Source organism: Procambarus clarkii, chromosome 48, assembly GCF_040958095.1.
Source record: "Procambarus clarkii isolate CNS0578487 chromosome 48, FALCON_Pclarkii_2.0, whole genome shotgun sequence".
NCBI classification, from domain to species: domain Eukaryota; kingdom Metazoa; phylum Arthropoda; class Malacostraca; order Decapoda; family Cambaridae; genus Procambarus; species Procambarus clarkii.
The window spans coordinates 13472983-13486833 of record NC_091197.1 but is presented as its reverse complement, the minus strand read 5'-3'; the positions used below and the strand labels follow the sequence as shown (position 1 = coordinate 13486833).

Here is a 13851-nt window from a genome sequence, read left to right as displayed (position 1 = left end):
AAGACATGCTCCCGTGCTCAGAAGCATACTTCCGCCCTTAGAGACATGCTCCCATGCTCAGAGGCATGCTTCTACCCTTAGAGACATGCTCCCGTGTTCCATCACTAACTATCGATTACTGTTTTTGTGTGAGGTCTCTATACTTGGATGCAGTAATCCAGACGGCCGCTCACAAGGGATTAAATATAATTATCATACATTCGAAGAATTATGCGAGATAAAGTGGTTTGCTAAAGAGAAGTTGCTGAAACATCGGAACAAAGGACACAGGGGTTGATAGTGCTTTTCTGAACACGGTTAGAAAACTGCCACAAATTGATACGTTGTGTGTACACTGTACTAGAAACCATTAAGATAAGCTTTGTTTCTGGATCAGCGATTGCTGTTAACCATAAGTATAATTATGCATAGCGTGACCCTCCATACATAATTATAATTATGTATAGCGTGACCCTCCATACATAATTATAATTATGTATAGCGTGACCCTCCATACTATTGTTGTGTGTCTTTGCAAAGTATAGGAGATGCTGGTGTCTTCATAAAATCTGGCTGTGTTCATATTCTAAACGCCCAACCACGTATGGAGATAAGCTAACTTTGAACAAATATTTGTATTATTTGCGGTGCTTAGTCAGAAGCCTCGTGTGTGCCGCCACATCGCGCAGCCTAACTAGACCCAAACACCGTGTTTACGTCAAACAGGAATATCAGGATTCCATCTAAGAGAACTCATCTGCTTTAATTAAGTTTGAGGATGATCGGAAATCTTTGTTTCCCAGTGTTTCATTGAGTTATGACTCGAAGAAACACTGGGAATCTGATACCTTTAATGTCGCCTGCCTTTTGTTTTTCTTTGTGGCATTCTGAATAGTATCTAGGAACTTGTTAATGTCCTGTGACGGACGATGCTAAAGCGTTCTAAGCTTAGTGCCTTATTTTGATCATTACTTTTACGTTAAAAGTTAAGATATATAATCTAGTCTACCTTTAAAAATGATAAATTTATATTGTTCGATTCTGCCTCGATCATCTTTATTCATAAAAATGTTGTTGTGTGTACTGTTGAAGAGAATACTGTCTTTAAACATGAGATCATCATACTCTCATCATGTGTGTGGAATAGATCTGTTATTGGTAAGATTCTTTACATTATATTCTCATAATAGATCAAAAACTATTTTTGTGTATAGTGGTAATGGCTTGGTGCTTTCTGCTGATAATTACCTTACCATCATTTCTTTTCCTCTTGCTTTCATTGTCATCTTCTCTATCACCTCTCTCCGTTTACAATACACCTTTCCCTTAGTGTTGACAAACACCTCTGCTAATGACCAGCTGAGTCAACACTTACGAGTTCATGGCACACACACACACACACACACACACACACACACACACACACACACACACACACACACACACACACACACACACACACACACACACACACACACACAAGGGTCTAGGGGTTCACAGCACAAAGAGTATACATCAACCATCATGATGCATCAACGATAAAATCCGTAAGAGCCGTGATGAAAGGTTCAAACCTATGGCTCGGATGGTCCCAGACACCCGCTCTAGACAACCAGGGCCACTACATGGTCAAAAGAATTGCACCCTGTAGGATTTCTGAGGCTTCCACTAAAGCCGAACCAGCCTTTCACACAATCCCCCCCCCCTCCATACACTCTGGCTCTGTCATCTAGGAATGTTGAACCTCTGACGCTCCTCTTAGAGCGTCAGAGGTAGAAAATTCCTACCACAACCTCCATCCACAACTTTAAGGCCAGGTTCAATAAGGACTTTGGACGTAAGAATAGTGAAGCTTTAACTCAATGGAGACAACAAGGGTAGTAGGCGGGGTATGAAAAGCTAGACCTCGCTTCCCCGTAGTTACTGATAGGTAAATACTGATAGGTAAGTACAGGGTCTACAACTGATGTTTAAAAGGTATCAACAGTCCGAAACGTATAGGGTGTAAAACACACATGAATAGTGGTAGTAAGAACTCTGATATAAACTGATCCTCCCTATAAACCGATCCTCCCTATAAACCGATCCTCCCTATAAACCGATCCTTCCTATAAACCGATCGGCACATAAACCGAACCACCTTGAAACTGGCGGTGCACCTTTCTTACCATTCACCTTTGGAATTTGTCATTGATCCGGTTACACATTGGCCTGTCATCCGGCCGCTGAGGAACATAAATAAGGTGACAGTCACCCGAGGTGTAAACACTCTTGACTTCCAAACACATTCCTTATTATTAGAGTAAAGAAATGTTAATATTTTATATTTTGTTTAAATCTTTGGCGCATGTTACATTGTGTTGAATGGAATATTTTATGATGGGGGGGGGCTGAGGTGGACGGCGTCTCAATGCTCGTCGCGGTGTTCGATTTCGTAAGACGGTGTCGTAGTGTTCGATTTCGTAAGACGGTGCCATGGTGTTCGATTTCGTAAGACGGTGTCGTAGTGTTCGATTTCGTAAGACGGTGTCGTAGTGTTCGATTTCGTAAGACAGTGTCGTAGTGTTCGATTTCGTAAGACAGTGTCGTAGTGTTCGATTTCGTAAGACGGTGCCGCGCGGTGTTCAGAATTTATATATATATATATATATATATATATATATATATATATATATATATATATATATATATATGTCGTACCTAGTAGCCAGAACGCACTTCTCAGCCTACTATGCAAGGCCAAATTTGCCTAATAAGCCAAGTTTTCATGAATTAATTGTTTTTCGACTACCTAACCTACCTAACCTAACCTAACCTAACTTTTTCGGCTACCTAACCTAACCTAACCTATAAAGATAGGTTAGGTTAGGTTAGGTAGGGTTGGTTAGGTTCGGTCATATATCTACGTTAATTTTAACTCCAATAAAAAAAAATTGACCTCATACATAATGAAATGGGTAGCTTTATCATTTCATAAGAAAAAAATTAGAGAAAATATATTAATTCATGAAAACTTGGCTTATTAGGCAAATTTGGCCTTGAATAGTAAGCTGAGAAGTGCGTTCTGGCTACTAGGTACGACATATATATATATATATATATATATATATATATATATATATATATATATGTCGTACCTAGTAGCCAGAACGCACTTTTTGGCCTACTATGCAAGGCCCGATTTGCCAAATAAGCCAAGTTTTCCTGAATTATTATATTTTCTCAAATTTGTTTCTTATGAAATGATAAAGCTGCCCATTTAATTATGTATGAGGTCAATTTTTTTTATTGGAGTTAAAATTAACGTAGATATATGACCGAACCTAACCAACCCTACCTAACCTAACCTAACCTATCTTTATAGGTTAGGTTAGGTTAGGTAGCCGAAAAAGTTAGGTTAGGTTAGGTAGGTTAGGTAGTCGAAAAACAATTAATTCATGAAAACTTGGCTTATTAGGCAAATCGGGCCTTGCATGGTAGGCTGAGAAGTGCGTTCTGGCTACTAGGTACGACATATATATATATATATATATATATATATATATATATATATAATATATATATATATATTGACTTGTAGAACTATTATTCATATCAGAAATTTGCATTCTGGGCACAGTGCTTTGATTACTGTGATGTAGATAGCTGTAGTGAAAATGGTTACAGTGGTAAGGGAATGTGGGGAGGGTATGTGTGTGGGGGGTAGAGGGGCGGTGTGGGTATGTGGTGATGGGTATGGTGTGGTGATGGGTATGCTGTGGTGATGGGTATGCTGTGGTGATGGGTATGCTGTGGTGATGGGATTGCTGTGGTGATGGGTATGCTGTGGTGATGGGTATGGTGTGGTGATGGGTATGCTGTGGTGATGGGTATGCTGTGGTGATGGGTATGCTGTGGTGATGGGTATGCTGTGGTGATGGGTATGCTGTGGTGATGGGTATGCTGTGAAGATCCTTAGGTGTTGAAAACAGTGCGTTGTAAAAATGGTGAGAGTGATGAGGCGAAACGGGGAAGGTGTGTGAGGGGGAATTAGGAATGTCTGTGAGTGTGCATGTTAGAAAAAATCGAGAGAATGTGTGTTGGGAAGAGGCCTGGACCCAGGGTCGACCCGGGCACCGCTGGTGAACCCTCCCCCCCCCCCTCCCATCTGCCTTATAATAGGACAAACTAGTGACTTAAGATTATATGCGACGAGTCATTATGAATGACTATGAACATTTATTCAACATTTGTTTTAAAGTTGTTACATTGCGAGAGTTCACACAACAATTGTTCACATTGCAAGGAGTTCCCCAACAAGGCTTCACCCTACAGGGGCTCACACTATGACAGTTCACTCTACAGGGGCTCACACCACGAGAGTTCACTCTACAGGGGCTCACACCACGAGAGTTCACTCTACAGGGGCTCACACCACGAGAGTTCACTCTATAGGGGCTCACACCACGAGAGTTCACCCTACAGGGGCTCACACCACGACAGGTCACCCTACAAGGGCTCACAACACGACAGGTCACCCTACAGGGGCTCACAACACGACAGGTCACCCTACAGGGGCTCACTCCACGACAGGTCACAATAAAACCTATCATTTGGTGCCTCAAGCAGTTTCCGGTTCATAGTGTTAAAGATGGTAGTTAAGACCGTGTGAATCAGTTCAGTGGCTCCGACAATTACCACTTCATCAAACTACCATAACAAATTAGTTAGTGTAGCAAAAGCTGGTTTAGGGTACAAGTTCGTGACAGCTCCGTGAAATATATTCACGATGTGAATAATTCAAGTTATTCATTATCGCACAACCATGGTCTCATGCTGGTATACTGGTCTCATGCTGGTATACTGGTCTCATGCTGGTATACTGGTCTCATGCCGCTGTACATATATCACACATTATCGTAAATGTTGTTTTTGTAATATGTCGTTGTTGAAGCAGTATACTCACCAACGCGTCGTTAACCTTCCCGTGATACAGAACTTGTTGTCTTTAGAGCATCTAGAGTCGTTGAGGCTTCAGGGTTTCAACTCGTTCATTAACGAGCTTTTTGAAAGATTACGAACAACCATTGATTAACGAGTTACTTGGAGGACTATGAGCAACCGCTGATTAACGAGCTACTGCAATTATTAGGAAGATCCTCCGTTTATTAAGGAGTTAGTTGCAGGATTATGAAGAACTACCGTTGATTAACGAACTCCATGGAGAACTCTAGGAAGGAGAGAGAACCCGTTGTTCAGCACAATTACGTTGCTCCTGGAAGAAGACACTGTAGCCTCCTCCTGTCCTCCAACCACTTGGGCTGGACGATTGAGATTGATGAAGATTAAGCCACCCAAAAGGTGGCACGGGCACGAATAGCCCGTAAGTGGTGGCCCTTTTGAGCCATTACCAGTATCAATAGATGATACTTGAGATCTGTGAAGGTGCGACTGCACCCTGCGTGACGGGAGATGTCTCCCGTGGACGATAGAGCGCCGGTCTCACTTCATATAGGTGGGCCTTCAATCCCCGACCGTCAAAGTGATTGGGCACCATTCCTCTTCCCACCCACCCCGCGTCCCATCCCAAATCCTTTCCTGACCCCTAATTCCCAGTTCTATATAGTCGTAATGGTTTGGCGCTTTCCCCCCCAAGATATTTCCCGCCATCCTGCAAGACGAGGGGGTAACTGACATAAACCTCCACCACCGGGGTAGCGGGAAATCATGGCGCGCCGGTTGAAGTCTGCCATCAAGCTGCGACGGGTCGATATTTGCCCTCCTCCTCCTCCTCCACCTTGTACATAATGCATGTGAATTAATTATACAAACCTGCACTAACAGGAAATATGGATTGCCATTGCTTCTATCGGGACGTTTATTGTGCAATGTTTCATGCAACATTTATAAGGACGGCAGTTATGACAGTCTGGTTAGTGTTCTTTAACCATCCGACCCACCAACAGAAAACGGGACAGTATGTCAATTTCGAGAGCCGCTGCCATTTTCTAGTACGATAATTTTTGGCCTTAGGGGAGAGTATATGTCAAAATGCGACGTTCTATAACGAGAAGAGCTTGACCCACACAGCGGTCGTGGTAGGTCACCACGCAGTGGTTAGGGCACCTTAGTACGACAGTTTCTTGACGTTGGGAACGCTGGCGAGGTCTTGTGGGGTGCCTTGTGACCTTCCGACTGGCAACTGGAGGTTCCCCCCCCCCCCCGGTAAAGTGTGCGCGTGCGGGCCGGTGTACCTGTGTGCGTGCATGTGCGGGCGTGCGTGTGTGCGTGCGCGGCTGTGTGTGTGACTTAATGATTGACGGAGAGAGAGAGCAACCCGTACTCTTACTGAACAAGCAACATATTTTATCCAGTCGACCCCAGCGTCAAAATTGCAGTGGTTTAGGACAATTAAAAGCACCGCAATGTTGACGCTGTAAGAACTAATGAGCACCGGCTGCGGTAGTTTAAGCGAGTAACAGGATTTGACGCATTTTCCACTACATTTTTTACGGAGTAGTAAATACCTTTAGGGATGTGACTGTTGAGTCTCCCACCTCAACCTCTCCCCTCCATCCCCCGTCCCTACCATCCCCCTTTCTTCCATCCCCTTTCCCACCATCCCCGTTTCCTCCATGCCCATCCCTCAAACGGTCGGACCGACAATGGCCGGGTCACCAATTACTGGGTCTTGCCAACGTGTGTAAATGCACAAAATGGGTAATGTCCCGGACGAGGCATCCCAACCCCCCCACACCCGTACTGCGAGCGTTTATTCCTGGGCCTTTATTCGCACACATTAGAACCAACTCACTTTTATGATACTCAGTAGCTTAATGTCTTCGTCATAATCTTTACATCTGGGGATCGATTTTGATCAAATCTGCGAATGATGAATGTCGCAGTTTGCGTGACGAGTAATAATGAGGATAATATATATCTATAAAACTGAACGTCTGGAGGCCAGACACTTGGGGGTCTAGCCCTACCCAACTTTGCAGGGTGATACATGGGTATGAGGAGACTGTCATAGGCGGGTCGGGGTCGGTCCTACTGGCTCCCTTCCTGTTACCAACTGAAACCTTGGTAAAGAACAAGTTTGTAATTAATGGAGAATATTATTACAAAGTTACTAGCAGGTTAATAATGAATATTGTCAGTGGCATGTCAGGGGGGAATTCATAGGAAACATACACATTCTGTGTGTGTGTTATGTATATACATATGTGTGTTTGTGTACTCACCTAGTTGTGTTTGCAGGGTCGAGCATTTGCCCCGTCTTTCGACCATCAGTAGTTTAAGGCTGTCACACTTTTTCAATGGGGGGTTTTCTTTTATTTATTTCTAAAACTGTGAATCAATTTGACTTCAATAGATTCTTCATCTAGTCCATTCTACTCATTAATGACTCCTAGACTGACGCCACCAACACGCGTCGGATCTTATTGGTGCCAGCACAAAAAAGTTATTGGATGTCGCCAGTCAGGTCCTGCTGGATCCTAGACCTGTAAGATCCAGTATATGACACTGGCACTAGTAAGATCCAGCACGTGATGAGATCCGGATCTGGTGAGATCCGGATGTCCGCTGCATGAACGGTGTCCTCTCGTTGCTCTTGGTTACCGGGGGCTCCGCGACCGCGGTAAATGTCACTAAATGGAAGGGAGGGATGAAGACATGGATCCAGTGATAAGCAGGTGGAATGCTGAAATGCTGAAAGGAGAGGTAGAGATGAGATGAAGATGAAGGGGGGGGGGGGTGTCTAGAGGTATCCTGGAGTTAGCGAGGGGGGGGGGGGTTGGAGGGAAATGGAGGGGTCGACAGAGTTCCAGGGGGCTTCAGAGGGAAAGTGGGTTTGGAGGGGCTCAAGAGAGAGAGAGAGAGAGAGAGAGAGAGAGATCCACGGGGTTCTGAGGGAGATGAAAGGTGGGGGGGGGGGGTGTAGAGAGAGATCCAAGGGTTTGGGGAGGGGGGGTTGGAGGGTTCTCGTTGGGGGCGGAAGGGGGTCTCTTGGATGCTGCGCTTCTCATCAAACATTTCAAGTTGCCATTTAAATTTCTGCGCAGTGTCATTTGGAATCTCCCACATGTCTGCTTTTTTTTCTTATACTTTTGTGGATTTCAGCTCAGAAAGCAATTATTTTTCCTAATAAGGACCATGTTGATTTACTCACCTTTGGCCAGATTCACGAAGCAGTTATGCAAATACTTACGAACCTGTACATCTTTTCTCAATCTTTGGCGGCTTTGTTTTATAAATTATTAAACAGTTAATGAGCTCCGAAGCACCAGGAAGCTGTTTATAACAATAGCAACAGTTGATTGGGAAGTTTTCATGCTTGTAAACTGTTTAATAAATGTAACCAAAGCCGTCAAAGGTTGATGAAAGATGTACACGTTTGTAAATACTTGCGTAACTGCTTCTTGCATCTGGCCCCAGGACATAAGCTCTTGTGGCAGAACTTCAGATCTCTTTAAACTGGGCAAAATTATTATTATTTACTGGGCCATTTATTATTTTAGGTTAATTTCACTTACACTACGCACGATCTTCACTACGCATGATCTTCACTACATTACGCATGATCTTCCGCACGATGTTCACTACGCACGACCTTCACTACACTACGCACGACTTTCACTACACTACGCACGACCTTCACTACACTACGCACGACCTTCACTACACTACGCACGACCTTCACTACACTACGCACGACCTTCACTACACTACGCACGACCTTCACTACACTACGCACGACCTTCACTACACTACACACGACCTTCACTACACTACGCACGACCTTCACTACACTACGCACGACCTTCACTACACTACGCACGACCTTCACTACACTACGCACGACCTTCACTACACTACGCACGACCTTCACCACACTACGCACGACCCTCCCTACACTACGGTCTTAATTTCTGATTAGTGTATGGCTGAAATGAAATATATAAATACTGAACATAAGCTTACCGATTGCTGGCGTGTCTCTGGTGTCTGGGATGGGTTCGGCAGAGGTCCTAGCGGTGAGAGATGCCCCGCTTCCGTAGGTTGTAGCTTGAGACTTCTCCAGGAGGTCTTCGGGTGCTTCGGTTCCGGGGTCGAGCACCAGAAGACGAGGGCGCCACATAAGCGAGTTGAGAGGCAGAGGTGTGTCAACGTCTTGCCGCAAGTTGGCGAAAATGAGGCGAGGATCTTTCCAGGAGAGCTGGGTGAAGAGGAGCAGTGTGAGCGGGTCGGTAGACATTACACGCGTGATGTCTATGTTGAGGTTAATAGCGGCCGGGGGCTTAGGTGGCGGAGAGTTTGTTAGATAACCTGGCGGCCTTCTGACTGGCTGGCAATCTTCTTCGTCATAGCCATCTGGACAGTCTGGGTAACCATCGCAGCGCAAATTGAGGTTTATACAAGCACCGTTCCGACACAGCGTTTGATATTCCCCACACGCACTCAGTGACGCTCTTGCTACGTCCTCGGTATTGGCATCGCACGCCTTAGAGGTCACTTTCCAACCGTGAATGCCAAGAGGAAAGGTATCGTTTGTGGTGGCCAGTATTTCACCAGTGGCGGCATCACGAAGTTCCCACATATCCTGAACTGACGCGATGTCGTAACGTTCCACGCCCTGAAAGTAAGGTCGAGCAGTCATTTTGGACAATGCCACAAAGGCCAAATCTACGTCAGGATGAGAACATAAGCCTCGCAGAATAAAGAGGCGACGCCGCCGTGGGGTAATTTGGCATCCCCCGCAGATCTTGGAGAGACAAGGAGCGGATTCCTTTCCAGAGGCCGTGAGAGCTTGACAGTTTTTGCTGTCGCTACCTAACCATAGAACCCGGCCCGTTCCGCACACTGTGTTTGCCGCACTCTCTTCGTACACACGACTGTATTGCTCAAGTGTACGAGGTCGTATCATTTCCATATCCAGTTTAACACACAGCTCAAAATTCTCTTGATAGTACATGGGCTCAGGGAACAACAGATAATCAAAATATCTTCGACTGCATGGCTCGGTCGCGTTCATAGAAACTTCAGTAATCTCTCCGTGAGCATTCCACTTTAGAGATTGAGGCGGTGGAATATCAGGGAGGATGCCGCACGCACCCAACTTCTTCACATTCGCCTCCACTAGCTCCTCGTTCCAAACTTTGGGACCCAATAAGTCTCCTGCAAACGAACCAGTGACGGAGGTGATAGACTCGGTGGCACGTAGGGTCTCCCACTGGGCGTCGGACGGCGCAGTGAAACTCAAAGTGGAGGGAGGAACATCAGGCCAAGTGATACTCCCGCCAAGAAGGATCTGCAGCTGTCCCTTGAAGAAATCTATGACGGGACTGACGTGTAAAAGGTGTTTTGAGTCGATGAAGAGCGAGACGGAGGTGGGTGTGATGGAAAGACAAAAGTGGTACCAAGACAGTGGCACCACAGGAGCCTCCGCAGCCCACACCTGCCGCCCCTGCCGCAGCAAAACTCCTTGGGGCACCACACCTGCACAAGAATCTCAGCATTAACATATACTTCCTAACATGGGGTAAGATAAACAATCCTGCAGTCCAATATCTATTAAGTTACCCGGTAAACTGTTCTAACAATCAAGAACACTATATCCAGTCCAATATTTATCCAGGGCTTTCCTGAATTTACTCTTATCCAATTTGTATCCATATGTTACAGTAACAAATGAAAGGAACTCAATATGTAGGCAAAACGACAATGTGTTTTTCAAGGCGCTTGACAGTACACAAACAATGTGGCTCAAAGATCAGATTTCTAAGCACAACATCACCTAACTAACTACACCGAAATAATCGACAAATACAACAATAGATTAAACATAACCAAAGTACTGCATATCAAACACACTCGTCCAACAATCAACAGCCACGTAGGTACGCCCTAGCATCTACTACACCAAGACATAACTATTATTTACACCCCACCAATCCATGAGACCCAAGAGCAAAAGATAACACAGTCCCCTCGGTTGAGGTCCTTGGTCCTCGGTTAAGGACCGAAGGGGACCTCACTCACCACCTTTCATCCTAAAATGAGACATCATTTGAATTATTTTGAATACAAACGCAGTGGAACTATTGATTTAGGATGGAGTCAAATAACAGCCACTTATATTAAAATGTTTGTGCTGCACGTGATGGGTGAAGGTGGAAAAGTGCGGCACTTCCTACCACCCTGACGGATAATACAACCTGTTCACGTTCAGCAAATAAGGCAGAGCGTGTTCACTTCGCGCCACACACTTTGTAACGCAGTGTTTGGAACACTTATTTACAAGATGGCACAAAAAAGTATTTTGCACCTCTCCTCGACACTTGAGTGGTGATACATTGCCTCTTTCGTCAAAACAACCCCATTAACTTGTAGAACCTGTCAATATATGGATAGACGCCCTAAAATTGTAAATGGTTTCACTGTGATTGTTCACGTCTTTTATGTTCCTTGTTTGACAACGTGGCGGTAGAGAGCTCGATGCTGCATGCCGTAACTTACGATTACCGTTTTGCCTCCACCAACGGGACAACATCGTTCAGCGCACCTCCACAAACAGAACAATATCGTTCAGCACACCTTCAGTCAATAACACAACACTGTTGTTTGATATCAGCGAGGAGGGCGTTGGGTTAGCTCCGAGAAACAGAAAAAAAACAGCTCGTGTTTTCACACGTTTCCCGAGGTAAAAATTCCTTCTTGGTGAGCATAAACTTGTATTGAATCACCGAGATCAATGACTCGCGCCGTAGAGCGTGTTACCAGATAGTTCCGGCGCAGTCTAGTACTATTATGCTCATAAGATTGAGTTTCGAAATATTATGGCAGACGTAGGAAATCATTGGTGAACTGGCCTGGTCATTTTGCTTTTCTTAATATATATAAGGGATGTAAAGGTGAAAATGTTTCGTGATTCAATACCTTGTATACTGATCATGTTCTCGATTTAAATAATATTGAAAACCTCTCAAGCCTCTATAACATCATACTGAAGCCCCCCTCCAGCCTCTATATTGAAGACTTCCCTCCCTCTCTCTCTCTCTCTCTCTCTCTCTCTCTCTCTCTCTCTCTCTCTCTCTCTCTCTCTCTCTCTCTCTCTCTCTCTCTCTCTCTCTCTCTCTCTCTCTCTCTCTCTCTCTCTCATCACAACTCAGTGTACAAAACTATTATCACTGACATTCTTTCACCTGATGCCTCTGTTCACCTACCATTCAGCTGTTGCGACTGCCTTCTGGGAATGTGAGTGTTTATATATTAGTCAACCCATCCTCCTGTTTAGATAGTACTTATTGTAATGATCATCAATCGTCAGAATTGATACGTTCTTAGCTTTTAGATAGTAGTATACTGACTTATAAGGAATTCTTTTAAAATAGATGAGGCTAAAACACAAACTTAAATATTCCTAGGCCTAAAATAGCACACATGTGTACTATATTAGGCCTCAGATATCGTGTATTAGGCCTAGGGATGTTAGGTTAGTTTAGTTTGTCAAAGCAACACAAGTAAAAAATTGTTTTCCGGTTTGTCCAACTCAATAGTTCAGATTCCTACTTTTGTTGTCCGTCGGTATATATACTGTGGTCCTCATCGTTACTCTAAGTACTACCAAAACAGGAGGATGGGCTGGTATAGTAGATATAATAGAGAAATAATTACGGGAGTCGGTAACCGACGGCTAGAAAGGCGAGGTCCGGGAGCTAAGAGCTCGATTCTGTAAAAATAATAGTAAATAGAAATCTATCACCACAACGCAGCCTACAAAACAATCACCACAACACAGTCTACAAAACAATCACCACAACAGTCTACAAAACAATCACCACAACAGTCTACAAAACAATCACCACAACACAGTCTACAAAACAATCACCACAACACAGTCTACAAAACAATCACCACAACAGTCTACAAAACAATCACCACAACACAGTCTACAAAACAATCACCACAACACAGTCTACAAAACAATCACCACAACACAGTCTACAAAACAATCACCACAACAGCCTACAAAACAATCACCACAACACAGTCTACAAAACAATCACCACAACAGTCTACAAAACAATCACCACAACACAGTCTACAAAACAATCACCACAACACAGCCTACAAAACAATCACCACAACACAGCCTACAAAACAATCACCACAACACAGCATACAAAACAATCACCACAACACAGCCTACAATACAATCACCACAACACAGCCTACAAAACAATACATTCGGATTGTCCAGTCTTACTCACTAACAAAATCTATAATATTTGTTGGACAGAAAATCAACTTGATTATTTTCTTACATCATGACTAAATTTTATGTATGTGTGATATAAAGAACATGTTAGAGAGTGGTGTGTAAATGGTGTTGCGGCGCCGTCTTGAAGGACTTACTTAAGAAGTTCCAAGGAGTTAGCAGAATGGATCCCTTTAGGATGGAATGGTGCCACCCTGATCTTACCCATATCAGATGTTTGAGGGCCAATGATGTGTACTGCATATTTGATAAAAGCCCTCGGGACTTTGCTAAGGCGTGTCGTATTGTAATTGGAGACCAAGGCTTACTGTCCCGGCCCAAACTACATAGAGGCAAAGGTTTCTTATATACCATAAAACACAGTAAAACTTGTTACCACAGTGTCTCAATCTACCGATGTAAGGACGGCCAGTACCTCTACTATGACCCAACCCCCTTCCCTGTGCATTAGTCCTTTGGTAACTATATGAAGAAGCACAAGATTGCACACAGACACGTCACCAGAGTCAGGACCGATTTCCAGCGCCCTGGTTACAGTACCTGTGCCTACCACGCCATAACTTTCCTCAATTTCGTAAGCAGTTCCTCTCTCGAGGACTCAGATCTCCTCG

The 13851-nt window shown here is 44.3% G+C and overlaps 1 protein-coding gene across 1 annotated transcript in view; it reads right to left on the bottom strand.

The window, feature by feature from the left end:
- LOC123764790 (uncharacterized) overlaps positions 1 to 13851 on the bottom strand; it is a 36177-nt gene that overhangs the window by 4917 nt on the left and 17409 nt on the right. Inside the window, exon 4 of the mRNA XM_045752930.2 lies at positions 8944 to 10458. Within this exon, the coding sequence (XP_045608886.2) occupies positions 8944 to 10458 (1515 nt within the window). The remainder of the gene's footprint in view (positions 1 to 8943; positions 10459 to 13851) is intronic.